Genomic DNA, 18,903 nt, shown 5'->3' with positions numbered 1-18,903 from the left:
CTGAATTAAATGCTTCCCAAACGTATCTTGTGTACCAGCTTCCCAGTGCATACATATAGATGAATGCTTTCTAATCCCATAAAGAATCTAAACAGTCCCAGTCACGAATTCCACTTCTTAGCTACATATGAAAAATAAATTGTACCCTTGCTTTCAGGAAAGCTTATGTTTTGGATATTAACAAAAAGATGCAAATAACTGTATGAGTTATGCTGAACTAAAAATCAATTGCGTTGGATCTCTTTGTGTCAGAGATTAGTTTTGACCCATTAAAACCTTACTTCTAATATAGATTCACCATTTTGCAGTATTTTTCAAAACAGCAAGTTTTTTGTATAGCAAGAGTGACACATTGCTAGGTAAATGGACACAAAGGTGGACTGAAAACTGTTTGAGCTGCTGGCCTTGAGGTGGTGTGACCAGCAGCACAAAGCACGGGGACACCACAGGACAATGGTGGTGTCCTGGGCTGCCTGAGACAGTGTGGTGCCAGCAGGTCCAGGTAAGGGATCCTTCCCCTCTAATTAGCACTATCAATGCCACACTTGGAGTGCTGCCCCTGCAGTGCTGCACCCAGTGCTGGGCATGGTGCTGCAGAAGACAGCCAACCACAACTGCAAAACTGGAAAACACAGACAAGCTGTCACTTAAGAACATGTGCATGGGGACAGTGCAGGGAAACGCAACGGGGATACCAAGAAAAAGATGACATGAAGCAGGAGATCCAACCACTGGGGCCATGAATTGAAAGTTATGCTTCAGGTTTCACAGAGGGTGCTTGGTAGGGGGACCTTCCTCTGCCCCTAGCTGTGGGGGGAACGTACAGCTACCTGTGAGACTACTACAGGGTGCAAGCTGGGGCTAGGTGTGCTTCATTACCCTTAGGTCAGTATGCACAAAGGTTTTGTCTGCCTGAGTTAAATCGACTGGTGTTTCCTTTCTGATGTATGTAGCAGCGGTGTGTCAGTAGACACATCTACATGTATGCCACCACTTCTGTTAAAGGATATTTACTGTGCTCTTGAGGACCCTTGTGGGGACCCTTGGGGAGACTCGGGGGTCAATTGCTGGTCTGACCAGAAGCCCAGTGACAACCTGACTGGCAAACCATGACACCTACATTTTACACAAGGTGGCCAGAATACTTTTGAAAAGAAACGAGGTGACTGTAGCAGAGGTAGATGCATGACGACTTGGTGAATATGTAAGTTTTCCAAACAAAGCAAGGCATTAAATACATCTTGACAGTGCTAGACATATTTTCCAAGTGTGCCTGGACCACTGATCTAAAAGGTAAACTGGGTTCAATATAATCAGGGTTTTAAAACAATCTGTATCAGGGGACACATGCCTCAAATTGCAGACTAAACAGGGAAAATAATTTTTGAAACAACCTTTAAACAGTTAAAGCATTTTTCTGCTCTGTGAAGGTGTCTCAGATCCCCCAGGTACTGCCAGATGACACTGGATATTTATCTGTAGGTAACTAAATTCTCTCTGTATGGAATAACTCAAGTGCCTAAAGTTGGACATCTGGTAGCATTTCAGATATCTTAGGGTATCCTGCCTGTCCCAAGATGCCACTTCACAGATCTCCCATAGATAGCATGGCAGCTCTGTGTAGGCATCTCAGGCACCAGTTTTGAAGCTCCTCCTCACATTTTGTGGGTTCTTCTTAGGTGTGTGCTGATTTTGGATGTCTTATCACACCCTTCATGAATGACTGTGATTAATCTCTCTCTCTCTTGTCCAACCTCTGTGAGTCACTGGGATTTAGTCATTGTTTCTGTTTCAGATCTGACACCCATAGGTGTCAGCCACACATGCCATTTTAATAGCCCTTATCTTGATCATATTTTGCATTTATGCATTCACATTTGCTCTCCATCCATATAAAAATATTTGTAATACAATTTTCAACAGCCCGAGATTTCTGAGCTTCTATATTCTAATGCACTGTAGGCACAATGGTACCTTCTGGAAAAATTATCACCTTTCAGCATTCATAGCTTTTCTTTCCAAAAGGCTCCAAGCTTTTGTATTTCAACAATAAATTATGGTTAAATTTCCACTTCCTCAAAATTACAAGTGCAAATTAGAATCCAACTCTATACAATTACTTTGACTAAAAGTTGTAGTCTGATACAATCTTCACATTTTATCTCTCTGTTTTATTGGATTCTGGTGAGCTCTCTGGTGTGCTTAGCTACTTGCTCAACATCCATCATTCACCTTATGTTTTATCTAAGAAAAACTGGGAAAAAATTGAGAAGGTGGGGAAGAGACCTTCCATTGACAGGACAGTCAGAAATCTGTTGAGTGGTGCAAAAAAAAATATTTATTTCACTTCTAAATATGAGTTGCCATAATACTCTGTTATTGACTGTCATACTGGCCATTTATCACAGACTACCTCAATGGTTAATCAGAATATTATTGGTTATAATAGAGATGTCAGTTGACATCAGATAAAGATCTTGATCCAGGTTCTTTATGCAGCATTTATAGTTGGAAGCAGCTGCTGATTTTCTCCTGATAGCAGTATAGTGATCAATGCCAAATAGCCAATATGAAGTTAAGTTCCACAGACCCCTGTTATGAGAAAGTCAGGATGTTGAAAAGAAAATTGAGCTATAGAAGAATCATACAGGCATTTTTATGTCTTACTAATAAGAAGAAAAGAACTTTCTGCATATGGTTCCACCACAGATCATGCTTCATACAATGCTGAACACTGGAACAACTTCAAATCAACAGAAGGTTTTTATCTTCATCTTATATTCTGCTAGTAGCAGCTGGAGAAAATACATTTCATAGGAAGAAAAAAATAAACTACTTGAATACTTTGTCACCAGACCATTAACTAATTCTGAAAGTAGTTCTGTATCTATGTCATGAAAATTTGCTGATAAAAGTGTAAGAATGTAAGATTTCAAAGACAGATTAAATCACTAAAGAGCAACTTTTTCAGGCATTTTTATTGGTTAGAATTGTTGACATCCACTTCTAGGTATTACAGGGTTCACATGAAGGTAAAATAAATATATATTTTGAATGCATTCTGTATGTTCTTACATGTCCCTAGCACTTCCCATGCAGCCTGGAAGAAACTTTAGGAAACCCTGGTAGACAGATAAGAAAATTCCATGCTGCAGAATTGCAACTTCTTAACAAAATCTTATGAATCAGGTACTCAGGTAAAAGACAATGTTGTCCCAAGGAAGATATACCAGTATGAGAAAATTAATGTAATACATCTAGTTTCCACTGTGCCTTTGGCCCCTGCCCTGTCTTTCCTGCATCCCTGAGGAAGGGCTTAGTATTTGGTTAATGTGGTGGGCTCACCTTATCTCTGTGCCAGGCACCCATGCAGCTGCTTTCTCACTCCCCTTCCTCAACAGGACAGGGGAGAGAAATAAGATGGGAAAACAAAACAAAACAATAATGACAACAAACAAATAAAACAAACACCACCACCAACAACAAAAAAACTTGTGGTAATGGTAAAGACAGGGAGATCACTTACCAAGTAATATCGCTGTTGTTATAGCCCTGTTAGTAAATCCCCTACTCAGTTTCCATCACACTTCATAGAAGTGTACTTTATAGACAAGTACATGTTGTAATTATACCAATAGTTTCACCTGTTGAGAGAAACTTCTCCAGCTGTTTCATACATTTATTGCTGGACTTGGGATTGAGTTTTTTAATGCAGAAGCTGATGGCATTTCCAAGCTCAAATCTTGTCACGGTAGGATGTCTCATTATTTGAAATGATACGAGTACAGGTATTCATTCTTCTGACAACCTCTGATATGCTTTCGTAAGTGCTAAATTCCAGCCTAAGGAGATGTCAAATCACAATGAAGAGAGGCTTGCCTAGAGAAAATAATTCATGTTTCACAATAATTCAAATTCAAAACCACCAGCACACGCATATTAAAGCAAAACATTTTTAAATATATAGAGAAATCAAGGTTGCCTTGGCCTTAATTTTGTAAATTGTTAGAAAAACGAAGCTGGGAAATAAGTAAAGTTGACACTGTGCAATGTTCTGCAGTGTTTTAAGGCAAAGGGCGTATTTTCTACCTCTTTAACCTCACTGCAAAATCATTTTCTTTTGGATTTAACTTCTCTTCACCTAAAATGTTACCTGTTAGAATAAATTCACAAAAAAAAATGCCAAATGCTTCCTTGGTGTCTTTACTCTCTTCCTTGGTCACTTTTGACGTTAAAGGTGTCGAGAAGCTAGGTGTGCTCAGTGTGTCCTGGAAGGCGGCTGGAAGCATCCGACACACAACGGGCTGCCCAGGGAGGTGATGGAGTCACCATCCCTGGGGGTGTTGAAGGAAAGGTTGGACGTGGTGCTTGGGGACATGGTTCAGTGGGTGACATTGGCTGTAGGGGGATAGTTGGACCAGATGATGTTGGAGGGCTTTTGGAACCCTAATGATTCTATGACACGGAGGCCTCGGGGTGCCGGCAGGGTTCCAGGAGGCTCCTGGGCTGTGCCGTGCTGTGCCGAGCCGTGCCCTCACAAGCCGTGCGGTGCCGTGCGGTGCCGGCAGGTGTCGCCGCCCGGCTCCGCGGCGCGGGGGCGGGGAGCGGCGGCCCGGCGCCGGCAGAGAGCCGCTGCTCGGCGCGGGGCGACGGCGGCTGCGGTGCGGGGCCGTGCGGGGCCATGGAGCCGCAGGCACGGGGTGAGTCCGGCCGGCAGCGGGACAGCGGGGACAGCGGGGACAGCGGGCGGGGGGGAGGCTCGGCCCGGTGCCGGGGCAGCTCAGCCCGGAGCCGCGGTCCCCACGGGGGAAGGCAGGCAGCTAGCAGCTCCTTTGGGGACTGCGGCTCTTGGGTACTCAGGGCAGCCGCTCGTCCCTCTCTGGGTGAAACTGATCAGAGGAGAAAGTTCTCCTGCCAGGTTTGAGTGAGGGGTGGGTCGGACGGAGGTGTGCTGCCTGCACAGATCTCGTTCTCCTCGAGGGCTCGGTTGTGTTTTCTGAAGAGCCCTTTTGCTTCGTCGCCCGTGTCCACAAGCCCACAGCACTAAACAGGTGGTGGAACAAATATTTCCTTAAAAGCGGGATGCTTGGAAACTGCGTTATCTCGTCTGTAAAATAAATAGGGGGAAAAAGGAAGGGGGGAGACATCTGTCTACTGAAATTAAGTGTCAAAGCATTCCTCCAGGATAGGTAAAAAAAACTGCATTAAACAAAAACAAAGCAGGCAAATGGGTATGCTGTTGTACGTGAAGGTTTTCCATCGGGAAGGTGCAGCTCCTGGTGCTGGGGAAGGAGAAGGGCTTTCTGGCTAAAGCAGGCTGCGTGTGCCATCCTCGTGGCTACATTGGCAGAATAAATAGATGTGTTGCTCGGTTCCTGGTGGTTCTAGAAGTCAGCATAAACATTATAGCGAAAGGCTGTTATCTAAACCAAATGCATCTGTGCAGACAGCAGCGGGAGATCCTGTTCTTTAAGCAGGAGCTTCGCATGGTAAAAGTTCTGCTTGTTTCTTGTTTTGTAGAGTTGGTGGAAAATGCTATCTGATTCCAAATAGCCAGATAGGGGTATATACTCATTTGAATTGCCTTTCCCTAACTAATAAGCATGTAAGTAAATATGTTAGAATCATAGAATCAGGGGGTTGGAAATAGGTGATCTTGGAGGTCCCTTCCAACCCCAGCCATTCTATGATTATGGTTGGAAAAGTCCTTCAAGATCATCTGGTCCAACCAACCCCCTACCACCACTGTCACCCACTAAACCTAAGCACCACGTCCAACCTTTCCTTGAACACCCCCAGGGACAGTGATTCCACCACCTCCATGGGCAACCCATCCCAATGCCCAACTGCTCTTTCTGAGAAGAAATTTATCCTAATATCCAACCTGAAATGTTCTTACTTGTGTTAGTATTCTTAATAGTCTTAGTATGTGTTAAAAATTCAAGCCAATAAATGTGTCTTGCTAATCTATGTTTTGGTCAGTAGCTCTGTTACTGCCACAGGAAGGTCTTTGTCTTTAATAACTTCATATGAATGAGTATCTGAAGAGAATATAAAAACATTTTGTGTTGCTTGGCTTCATCTAGTTAGAGATTATTAATTCCCAGTGCAGGATTTTTTTCCTCCATTTTTTTTTTTTTGTTGTTGGTAATCTTCAACTTAGTTTTAGTTGACAGTTGACAGAAGGGTGAATACAGGACTTTTCAAGGCTATGCAGTCAGTTCTTCTCACTTCTTAAGTCACTTTTTTTCTTCTATTTCTCAACTCTTTGTTTTATTCCTGCAGTTTCTAAGAACAGTCTTCCATTACTTAAAAAAAATATATATATATAATCTTTCTTCGATACACTAGCTGCACAAGCTAAGAGTTTTGTAGTAGGTATTTGCAAGTCAGCAAGTTTCTGTTCCAAAATGTCCTTTTTTCCTTGTAGACTTAATTCAGCGCATGCTACTGCAGTTATGGAGCCTTTTGGCAAAAAGAGTTTAATATATATGTCTCTAATGTAGTTGAATTCAATGAAGTACATCTAAGCACCAGGCAGAAATCTGAATTTTTCAATTCCACTATGCCATTTGCAGACCACAGTTATGGGAGGTTACTAGCAAAACAGTAGCAATTTGCTTTGGAAAAAACAACAACAACAACAAACAAACAAAAAAACTGTTGAATTCAAGTAGCTGCTTAAGCAGCTGGAGAAATATTTATACATTTTAATGAGTTTATGAATTACTTCTAAAGAGCCTTCAAATACCCACAGAGAAATGAATCCTGAATAGTTTGTTCCAGTGTGCTCCGCTGGGGGACTGCATTGCAATTGAAAAGACAAAATAAAATCTATACATTTGAAAGCACTGCTGAATTGCTCCTATTTAGCATTTTGAAGGCTTTCTTCAAAAGGACTTTTCTAAATAATTCTCTTTGTGCCATTTTATATCCTCATGAAGGGAGGCCATGCCTGGGTAGATCAACTTCATGTTCAGGAAATATGAAACATGGATTTCTTCAGAACAGGAAAATATGTTTTGTCAGAATTTTCACATACTGGCATGAATCAGCCTTATAAATCTTACTCCAACTGTGTGTGGGGAAAAAAAGTATTGTTCCATGTAACTGAGTCAAGGTACTGCATAGAGGTCACAGCAACTATCAGGAGGTTGTGTGGTGCAAGGCACAGCACGTTTGCCTATGGTCCAAAGATTGTGGAAGTTAAATGCTCTGATATTGAGCTGAAAGAAATAGAGAGGTTTCATGGAGTGAAATGGAATTACCATTATACTTAAATGTATTAAATATGTCTTGCAGCATTTGATGCCAGCTAGATAAGACAGACTACCAGGTGGAGCATATTAGTAATTAATGTTAAAATTATTTTCTAAAGAAATAACCATACCTTCTGTGTGAACAAATTCACACATAATAAACATAAATTGTACTTTACGTAAGTTGTACCTTTAAGCCTCTGGCTGCTTGTCTTACATCACTTTTTCCTCTGAATGGTCCTTGGAGCTAGGTGATCCTGGGAATGTCAGCTATACTTAGGTACATGCTAAAAAATCAGTAACAATTTATTTGTTTTTCTTCTGGCTATCACGCATTTTTAAAGAGAAAACTTTGGAAGTCAGAAGAGCAGTGCTTCTGTCTGAGAGACAGGAAGATCAGAACTGTGTATTTGCATCTCTTGATACTTGTACTGCTTCATGTCTAGATTAACTCACTATCCTGTGTTGTCCTGCTTTCTAGGTTACAATTGTAAATGTCCTCCAATTATGATAATACCAGGGATGTTTTTGTCTGTCCTTTATCAGAGGATTCCATGTTACTCAACACACTGAAGCTTTGCTCTTAATACTTTTCTCTCCTTTTGCATTGCTTCTCCTTTTTTTTTTTTTTTTTTGGTATCCAGCTATAGTCTTACCTCCTGTCATACCCCTCTCGTGTCCTCTCTTGACTCAAACACTGATGAAGGTTTGAGGTGCAGCTTTCTGCTCTTTGCCCTTCTACCTACTCAACATCCTTGTAGCTGTTGCTGTTAAATCTCTGGCAAAACCTGGTCAAATATAAAATCTTGTATGAAGTACATAACATGCACAGCTAAACTGGGAACTTGCAACAAGGAAGACAGGTAATAGCTCCATTGAAAGATGGAAAGATTGAAAACTGCAGCTAAATTTCCTTTTCAGTTTTCTCCTAGCTTGCAATTTATTCTACCGTATAGGTGTTCTTTCCCACCGCTGAAAAGTATTTGCGTATCCTTGACAAGGCATCTCCCTGTCCTAGGAACTCTTCTTACAGCTGTTCTTGGCACATCAACTGCCAGTAGTTGCGCATTTTAGCCATAGTGGTGTGCCCATCTAGAGTAATATACAGTACCCATGAAGTACTGGGGTGAGAGCTGTAGTAAGGTTAAAAGTTAGACTCATCCTCGTTGAGTCCTATGTCTCATAAGCCTGTAGCACTGCATTGCTTTCCTCTGCTGATGTAGCTGATGTGCTCCACCTGTGGTCCTCAGGCCAGTCACATCTGGCACATGAGGTTACAGGGCAGGACAGGCAGTACCTGGGCATATGCCCTTTGTCTGGAGCTTATGATCAGAACAAAGTTTTTAGAGTGTGCAGCGTTAGCACCATGCCCTTACCCTGTCATACTGGCACATGCCATCACACAATCTGATGGTGTTAGCCTGGTATGGTGTACAACTCCCTGGGACAGGGCATTGGCAGCTTGGTCAGCATTCTTTTTCCCTCTTGCTCCTAAACAGAATCACAGAATCATTAAGGTTGGAAAAGACCTCAAAGATCATCTGGTCCAACCATTACCCTACTAGCTCTACCAAGGAGCATTGACTTTTGTTCTGTGTTAACCTTTCTTGCTGGCTTGGGGCTGATTTACTGCAGAATAAAATCCCTCTACCCTGTGAAGTCCATCAGCATATAGGTTTATCATTGTTGATACACGAGCTGAGGCAAGGAGAACCTCAGTTTTCTTGCCCAGCAGCAGCTGCTAGTTCCTTCTGTTGGGAGCAGTGCATTTACGTTCCCCACCTACCTTTACAAGGGTTGGGTGTGCCTGCCTCTGAGGCTTCAGCATCAAATCTGTTAACCAGGAGTTTGTGCTATCTCCTTGCTGCCTCTGGAGCTCATCATTGCCTAGTTTTGGAAAGCAGGAGAGAGGATGTACCAAAAAGGTCAGGAGGATATTGGGATAATTGGACTGGCCAGTGATAACCTGTATATATGACTGCTTGGTGGAAGTCTCAGCTGCTGTCTTAATAAGATGGCTTGACGAAGAGGTCGAGTGAAAATGATAGGGCTGTAAGTTACAGTGAGATTCTTAAATATTTAATGAGAGTGCCCAGAGCTTGAGATAATTGATCTTCTATCATTCATCCATTTTTATGCTAAATGGAGGGGAATGCATGGAATGATTTATCAGAAATAACAGATTTTAGGCAAATAAATGTCTGAAATAAAATGCAGTGCTGCTATTTTACCCTTTTGAACCTGTACTACTTGCAGCTTAATGACACTTGTCACAAGAAGAGATTCTGTTCGCTGAGGCTGAGAAAAGCTGAGTGGTTTCATGCTACGCAAGAGAACTGAGAATAGAACAACGGTGGGATTTGGAAAAGAAAAAAAGACACCTCCTCTAAAATCCGTGGCCAATCTTATGAGGCATTGTAACCTTGTCACTTTTACAATGATGAAGATATAAAATGCAGAATATAGGAAAACAAACATATCAGACACCAAAACAAGTTTTTAAATGCTTGCTCATTTTTTTTTCTCCTATACTTTTTTATTTTCACTGGACTGCTGATATGAGTCCTACTATGAGGCAGCTCAAGTACGGTCTGAGTCTGCTTTCTGTCAGTCTTCTCAAATGCATTTGTGGAGAGATTAGTTTGTATTAGTTAGTATTCTGATGCGCCTTGCTGGCTTGTCCAGTACAGTACAGGAAAGCGTGGAGCTTTTAAGGAGCTGTGCTTAGGGCACGTGTTGCTTGAAGCTCAAGGATGTAGCACAAGTTTGTCGGAAGACTACAGAGTGGTTGAAGTATATTTTGTATGGACATATTTAGGAATATAGATACGGTTCAGTAGTTTGTTCTAGGGTAATCCTGAAATTTGGTTTTAGAAAAACTATAGTCAGCTTTTGTTTCAGAAAGTGTTTTAAGGGTAAAATTAGATCTTCCTTACTAATCAGAAAATACCTCTTGGAGTAATACGTAAGTACTAAACCTGGGCAGGCTAATTTTGTCTGGTATTATTTTTATCTTGTAGAAACACAGTTACAATGCCAAATTTTAGAAATGAGGTCTACTGTAGTCATACTGTTGCTCTTTAAAGTATTTTCACTGCAGCATTCTCTAAACCCCTAACATATTAGAAATAGTGAGAGGGAACTGAAAAATCTGGGTTCTAATATAAGACATTGCATCGACCTTCTCCAAAATCTTGGGCACATTAGTTGATTTGTTTGATTCACTTGCCTGGACATCTTTGATATCCATGGATCAAAGTCATATTATAATATTTGGGTAGGCTATCATTAATTTTCTGAATCCAAGTATGGTTTACTGTTGCAGGTAGATAACTGTAAAAGACACGGTAACTTGGCAAGTGCCTGTGCTGCACTTTAGCATTAAATCTACTTCTCTCTCATGTCATCTCTCATTCCCTTTCTCTTTTGATTTGTAAAATGTTGCTGAATATTCGCAGTGAGGATCTTTCTACAAATGATATGAAAATGCAAAATAAATGCAAAGAGCTGGACATGCGTGAAGTAACAGTGCCCCAAGTACAGTCTTTATGATGATGATAAAGGTCTTACACTGGGTCTCCCATTCTCCCTCTTCTGCTTGTCACATTTTACTTGCTTGTAGGACTTAAACCATCTGGATAATAATAAACGTTTCTAAAATGCTGTTCTCGTTAATTACCTTTGTGTAGGTTTTCTTGTAATTCTTGATCTTCTTTCACTTATTCCAGTAACAAGGTGTTGTTTGTTTTTGTTTTTTTTAATAATGGCACAATAAAATGAATGATCCGCTACTGGATCCCCTTTATGTTAAGCAAACCATAAAGTTCCCACTGTAAACAGTTGTATAAAATACTAGTTTTGGACTTCTCTCCACCTTATCTGTCAGGGAGTATTTTTACTTAAGGCTGGTTGCTGAAAGACATGTAATTTCTGAAGCTGGGGCTTTTACAACAGCTAACTAAGAATAATACAGCAGTAACATTAATAAATGCAGGTTTACAGAAATAAGGGAAAGGCATGGTTAAATGTGTATGTCCTGTGACCAGATATAATAGCTTCTCTCGTTTAGTCCAGCTAATGGGCTAACAGATGGTTAGGAACTGCCTGGTCAGGGATCCAGTTCTTATGCAATTTTTACATCTTTGTCTTTTAGTCACAGAAGGAGAATCGAGGGAAGCTCAGCTAAGTAGGTAGTGGGTAGCTCAGATGTAGCTCAGATACCTTGTGTCACATCCAGAAAAGGGAAGGTGACAGCATGCCTTGAGCAGTTGGCTCTTTCTGAAGCAGGGAGGGCTGTCAGGACAAAGTGTTTGCTTCTATTTTTAGTGTTGTGTTTGGTTTGGTTTTGTTTTTAATTTATTTTTTTTTTTTGTAAAGTTGCTCTGCTGTCACCATTAATTTACCTTATCATGCCATCATCTTTGCTGTCCATCAAGAACCTACTCATTAAAGTGTTTTAAAGCAGTACAGTACTTAAAATCTGTAAAGGAAGACAGTCACTCTAGCTTTGTTCTAGAGGAAAAACTGGACTTTTAACATTTTTGTAAGTTAATAGAATTTAAAGTAATTTTAACAACAATAGATTCCTCAAAATGCAAACTCATGATTTGGCATTTAGTGTGACACAAGAACTGAAGGCTCTAGTGGAGCTTTTAGCAGAGAGATATAAAATTACACCGGAAACCTTGATACATATATTTATTTATGCAAGAATATTATTTTATTGATCTGGTGTTGGTTTACCCAGTAAAAAGTGTTTGTTCAAAATGTTTTTGTAGCAGGCAGTGCAATTTTAATTTATTTTCACATGCTTTCTTGCTGAGAGGACTACTTTTGTTTGCTGGTAAGTGAAATTATTATTTGCTTTCCCAGGCCCCCAGGGACCAGATCTTGCCAGTACTATTTCTTCGTCTTTTAAGAGCTATCCTTTCTGTTTTCTCTTTTCATTTGTATGGCCTGACTTCTGCCTTGGTTTTGCTTTAACTTGTGAAACACTGTTCCTCTTTAGCCATCCAAACATATGTTGTCTCTCTCTTTAGTAACTGTGCCTCATTGTAAAGATACATTAATAGTTGCCAGTTACTAATTTATAAATCACAAGTAAAGTATGAAAACATGGTAAAAACTACATATCAGATGGATTTAAAAGGCTGTATGATTTATATTCTGTAAATGTTTATAAATGGTGTCTGAAGGGAGCTGATGCTTTCCATGTTTGCTTCTTCAGGAAAAATGTAGGTGGGTCTGTTTATTCAGGTGTTCTGTGTTCACCAGTTTGTTCCCTGGACAATTGCCTTGTCACCTGGGTGAGACTAAGGTGGTGGATGCTTGTGGTTAAAAAAAGGTTGCTCATAACCTTCTTAAAGTTTTACAATACTTTTTCATAATTTCCTTGGAATAGTTGCTTTCAGTATGTTGTAGGTGAATTTGCTAATAATTCGTGCTGATGTCGCTTTAAGCATTTTAGGAGCTTGTCTAATTCCTCTTTCTATGTTTAACACTTTAATTAAATGTTATTAACTCCACTGAGTAGATCTCAGGTCAGTCACTCTAGGGAAAGCCAACAGATTTTTAGAGGATGACTAGTTCTTTCTTTACTGGGTTGGTACATGGTAAATTTTAATTAAAAAGTGATCAGAGAGAGTTGTATTTAAACACAAGCAGATTTTCCTTAGAGAAGAATAAAATGTATGTACATTGCAGAGTTAGAGTGGCAATTATGCCAGGAACAGAAGATTATCTTCTGTTCAAAGTATTTTAATAGGCAGATGGCAGCTATTAACTTATTATTGTGGGAGGAAGGAATCAAAGTCATAATCAGGGAGAATGATGTTTGCCATGTAATTAAACTATCTAACCGGTGCTGTACACTATTATGTGCCTCTGAGCATACTGAAGAACCAGTGAAACCATGTGGTCTTGAAGGAGTAGGTCCTTCAGTCATGTTGGGGGTCAGATTGTGCAGAAACATTGATTAGAGGGGGGAAAAATGATGGTGAAGAATGAACAATTACTTGAATGGCCTGATTTAATAATAATAAAAAAAAGTCTGTTGAATGTTGTTATTCCTATAAACTGATTCGTGGTTCAGTTTAGAAGATTTAAGTAAGGTCTTTGCAGAGTTAAATAACATACATTGTCAGGAAAGTGGAAGACATATACTATGGGTAGATAAAAATATTTCTGTCCCCTGCGGTTTTAAATTGCTTCAAAAAATAGAGAAGCATAGATCATGACCAATGTATGCAAAGTCTGCATTAAGCAAAAGGAAAGGAGGAGTGCGTATAATGGTCTGTACCATTCCAGAGAGGTTCAACGATGGTCTAGATCCAGAATTCAAAGGCTAGTTAGTTGTGTCCATGTGAACACAGAAATATGAGGGGAGTGGTATTCTTGTTGTAGTGAAGTGCCACAGGTGGGAACTGGACTGGAGAAAGGTGAGCAAGCAAGAATGCAGTGTTAACATGTAAGATGAATAGAAATGAAGGCATGAATGGAAGCTATTAGCAGAGATGCAAGCATTGGAATAGGTTTATTTCAGAAAATGACATTGTGTTATGCCCATCCTACAACAGCATCTTTAGAAGAATGTTTGTACATGTATATGAGGCAGCAGAAGAGTGCAGAAAAGACCAAGACTCTCCTTTGGTCTCTTCTCAGACTTTCTTAAGGTACAGAAGGTGCAATAGGGATGATAACAGACAGGTAATGTGTGTGGCTTGGGGCAGAGGTTTGGGTGATGCTCTTACAACTGTGATCTAATGCAATCGTGAGGGCGTAGAAACTCTGGTGATATTCCCAACCCCCTTCCTTCTCTTGTCAATGTGCTTGCCATTACCTGTACCCAGAGCAGCTGTCAGAGAAGCTGACCCTTTTTGGTTCAGGGTTTATCTTCCCTGTTGATCCACTGTGGCCACAGTGGCTCATACCTGAGTGTGAATCAGGGACCTGAAAGATGGAGGCTGTATGGTGTGGCTGGAAGCACCTGCCAGTCTCCGTATCCTGGCCTGGTAGGTGGTCACTCATCCTGGAACACATCATTTGTGTGACCCAGACTGCCTACAGAGGCCTATCTCCTGTCCTCAAACCCTACCCAAGAGAAAAGGCTGAGCAACCTGTTTCTATGGGAACTTCACAGACACCCAGGGCCCTAAGCCCCAGATGCCTCCACCCACAGGCTCACAAAGCCAACACTTTTCTTGGTAATTGCGTGCTACAAAGCACTGAGTGGGCAAAGGCACAAAGTGCTGATGCCAAAAACTGTGAGGACCTTAGCATGGAGCTGAACATTAGGAGCAGAATAATAAATACCTCATTTCACAGTTCAAGGTGCTGGCTGAAAGACTACAGGAAAAACAAATGAAACTTTGGTTTGAACAGGCCCAGCTATAAGGTACTGTTCTGGTTGAGGAGTATTTTGTGGGAACTGTGTCCAAAGAAGTCATGCCACTAACTCCAGGGATAAACTTGAGGTTTATCAGGTCAGCCAGCAGTAGGAATGGCTGCCTGGCTGCAAGGCCATGCATTTGCAAGCAGTGAGGTGGCACAGATTAAAGCTACTTTTCAGTAGATTTGTAGTATTTGTTTTAACAAATAATGCTATCTTAAAGGACCTGTGCAAGGGAATGCAAGATAAAATGTATAGTTTTAAAATAATATTGACAAAGTAAGCTTTATTTTTGTTGGTTTTAATGGGAGTGCCTTTCTATTGTAGATAGATGCTTCCAAGAGTAGGTAAAGTTCCTGCAGGTAAGCCTGGTCGAAGTCTGCCCTATCAGATAATGACCCCTTCAGAAGGCAAAAGTGAACTGGCATCATGTAGCTCATCGTAATCCCAGGGGGATTAAGGGTTATTACAAACCAAAGCAGGTGATGCTTAAAAATGGGTTTGTGGAAGGAAGGACACAAGAGCTGCCTGGTTTGTGGCCTGTGTTGATTCACTACTGCTTCAGGATAGCCGTGAGCTCTTATGTAGTTTAACATCAGCCTTTAAGGAATTTTGGTGGCAAGGTATGTGCCTTTATCCCAACTTTGTGGGTGAGTTATTGTCAGTAATTTATAACTGCGATGCTGCCTACTAGGCTGAGTCACAGGTCACGGACCTTTTGTGCCAAGCAGTATGCAAAAGGCAGTCCTGGTCCTTAAAAACTGTAATCTTTACTCTCCCAACATGAGAGACTGAGCAGATGTCAGGAGGGATAATTTGTCCCTTTTATTTCAGCACTCCTAATTCTGTATTTTAGCATTTGTAAAAGAGCTGAGATTTAATCTGTATTAAAGCAATGGGAATTATGAATTTGAGCCTGAAGTGAATAAGACTCTGTCATGTACCCAGTTATAATTGTTTGCTGTGTATTTTCCATAGGAAGTTTACGAGATCAGACGTGGTATATCTGCCTTATAGGTTAAGATAGCTAGTTTTGTTTAAAAAAAAAAAAAAAAAAAAAAGCTGCTGGCTGCAAGATTCTTCTCATTTCTAATTAGACTTCTAAAGATCTTGTTACTTATGCTTTCTGTGATCTAAAGGATACAAATTACAGCTACTTGAGGAATTTCTTCTTTAATTAAAAAATAACACTTCATCGCTTCTTGTAACACAGATACTTTGTTGGAAATTAATTGAGGAGACTCGTGTGTTTAATTATACTGCAGTTAGATTGCTATCTAGTGATACTCTTTTGCACCTGGATTTGAGAAAATACAGCAAACTGATCCTTTCTTGGGAGAGGAAGGTTATTAAATCATGCCATTAAGCTTCTGCGATTTTTGATTCAGTGAAGCAGATGTGTGAGCTTAATTATACAGTTGGTGGCATCACAGTCACTTCTGCCAGCTGAGGATGGCACCCAAGATGCCTGTCTGTTCTGAGATTGGAAAAACGCACCTCTCTGTATTTTTAGTGTGAAAGGGTGGGTTTAAAATTTTAACTGACAACTTCCACCTCTGACTGCCAGCGTTTCCATGTCATAGCTCTTATCTTCCCCTACATTTCTTATTCTTGAGTCTGATTATATATGCTTTATTCCTTCATTTCTGCTATGCAGTCTTAGAGCTTCTAGAGTACCTAATTTGTAGAGAACAAGTCTCCTTTGTGACTCAGTGTCATCCACTTTCTCATTCCCTATTATTCCATCGTGACTTCATCTTCTTTCTTTTTTTTTTTTCTTTTTTTTTTCTGTTCTGCCTAAAGAAAGGGAAGAGATGATAGCCCTTCCACTTGTGGCATCTTTTTCTCTCCCTTGACCTCATGGAAGGTTGTGCAGAATGATCAATAGAATGCACAGTAAGTGGTACAATACTGTCATTACTTTCAGTATTGACATAATAGAGGCATCTGCTGTCTTTAAACTGTTGCATTTCACAACAATTGCTTTGTATTTCCATAGCTACAACATAGAAAGCAATGTCCCCGTTGTCTTCCCCGGGTAGACAGGATTATTATTTTATACAAAGCAAGCTAGATATTTTTGGATAAAATGCTTAATAACATGACAGCCAAACATTTCTGGATGTTTCAGCTAATTATTTTGTTTGGAAAATCAGTTTCTAGGTTGAAGCTTGGTACCTACTTTTAGTAAGTGATATGTGTATATATATATTTCTGCTATTATTGCTGTTCTCACTTATGTATTGCATTTTGGTTTTTTAGGATGATTATCAAATCCTTTACCAATGTGTGTGGCTTCTCAGTGTAGTGGTCAAGCTGTGGAGATGGTTCTCTGCCAATTAATTTTTGCGCAGGTTGTCTTCCTCCACTGGCCAACTGTGTTAGTGGGGAAAAATAACATAGTGAGATCCTCAAAGTATAATTACTTTTCTGTTTTAGAAAAAAAATGAAAGTGAAGAATTAGCACATTACAACTGGCTGCTTAACCAGGGACTTCAAATAAAAGTGTTCCTTTGGAAACCTGACAGACTGTTTCACGGTTAGGGATAGATGCCTGGTTTGAGGGAGTTAAGAGATGGGATGGAAAGCCTAAGGTCTGTAGTGAGCTGCTCCAGAGTGACTGAGAACATTTTTTCTAAGATAGTCAGCTGTGTCCAAGAGCTCTTGAACACCCAAAAGCTGTGCTCCCTCCTTCTCCTTCACACTATGCTGGGCCAAAAGCCCAGTGGAGAGAGGAAACGAAGAGATTTGCCCATCCATATCTACTGCTATGGGGAGCATACTTGAAGAAGGGAGATTGAACCTCCTTGCTCACAGGAAGGTGGCTTTATGCCTTTGGTCAATGTGACCAGTGTGGCTTGAGTTCTTCCCTCTCTGAACCAAGATAAACCCAGCCTCTAGTTTTATTTCCCAGTCATAGCTTCAAAACCAGTCTTCCTTCTCCTTTGAGTTCTAAGTCCTCTAGGAGAAAGACAGTCTGCATGGTAATTGTGAAGTTCAAGCAGTTTTAGACTTTTCCACAGATTGAACCAAACACAGAAGAGATCTTCCATCATGTTCTGTCTTTTCTAGTTGGATTAAATGAAAGTGTATCTTCCCATTTAGATCCTCCTGTAGTAACAGAAGCATAGAAGAGGTCCTGGAAATCTTTGCAATATTTTTTTTCTGATTTTTTTTTTTTATTATTTATTGTACAGGCTTCTAGGCCCCCTTTCTCTCCCCCCCCCCATTAATCTATACATCTGGCATTAATTCTACATTATAAAGAAGATCAAAGACACTAATGCAGTGTCTGGACAGTGCCTTTGTTCTACTTACCATTTCATCCCTTTGAAGTTTTAATTGCAATTTAAATTTGTAAACAAGTTTTTTCTAATATTAAATAAGGCAGAGTTGTGCATACCTTGCTATGCTGTTAGCTGCAATGTAATGACATGGCAAAAGAAGCTGAAATGTTGTTTTGCTTAGTCCAAGAGTTACGCAATTAGAAGATGTTTTCTTCCTTTGATATGAATACTAGATAACAAGGTAGGTATGCTATTTTTAACAGGTCAAGAAACAAAAAATTAGAGCAGTAAGAGGACTTCAATACTCGACTGTTTTGTTAGAGTAAAGGATCATGTTCTATTTATTTCCCTGAAATAAATGCTGGGGAATATACACAAGCAAAAAAATTGTTGTTCTTGCCTTTAACTTTGTTGACACTGTGGTTAATACAGCAGACATCACTGCCAATAATGTGATGTTGTGTTTCTAACAAGGTCAGTGTATAAGAATTAGCCTGATAGTTATCCTGTAATAGTGCCTGTAATGGTGCCTCCCAGAGTTGAGCCTTGATTGGGCTTCTGTGTTGAGCCTGACAGCAATCAGAAGTACAGAGGAGACAGTGAGGTCTTGTTAGCTGACCATGGAGTATGATAGGTGGTAGGTTTGTAGAATAGGTTCCAAGATTGCTTCTGCTCCTTCAATGTCTCTCTGTGTGATTGACTGATTGATATTTTTTCCCATGAAGGAGAATTGCTGGGCACCAGACACAGCAACTAAGATTGAATTCAGGAGAAACACGAATGGCTTGATCTGGACAAGATAGAGTAGCAAGGAGATGCTACTAAGTGGTGTTGTGTGGACTCCCCCTACCTCTTTTCTCATGTCCAACCTGTTAGTGGCCTACTGGAATGAGACTTTACATTAGCTGAATGCTCAGAGATCAATGTGTAAAATATTGTTATGCTGGGAAAGGACATGACATACAGGACG

General features: G+C 40.4%; 1 protein-coding gene across 2 annotated transcripts in view; it reads left to right on the top strand.

Annotated features, from left to right (window-relative positions):
• Positions 1-4,541: 4,541 nt before the first annotated feature.
• The window catches only part of TPD52L1 (TPD52 like 1), a 55,148-nt gene continuing 40,786 nt past the window's right edge, over positions 4,542-18,903 (top strand). For both annotated transcript variants that reach the window (XM_027454597.3, XM_027454596.3), the window contains exon 1: positions 4,542-4,700. In XM_027454597.3, the coding sequence (XP_027310398.1) occupies positions 4,682-4,700 (19 nt within the window). In that variant the 5' untranslated portion in view covers positions 4,542-4,681. The remainder of the gene's footprint in view (positions 4,701-18,903) is intronic.

Source organism: Anas platyrhynchos, chromosome 3, assembly GCF_047663525.1.
Source record: "Anas platyrhynchos isolate ZD024472 breed Pekin duck chromosome 3, IASCAAS_PekinDuck_T2T, whole genome shotgun sequence".
Classification (NCBI taxonomy): Eukaryota; Metazoa; Chordata; class Aves; order Anseriformes; family Anatidae; genus Anas; species Anas platyrhynchos.
This window is presented reverse-complemented; position numbering and strand designations above follow the sequence as displayed.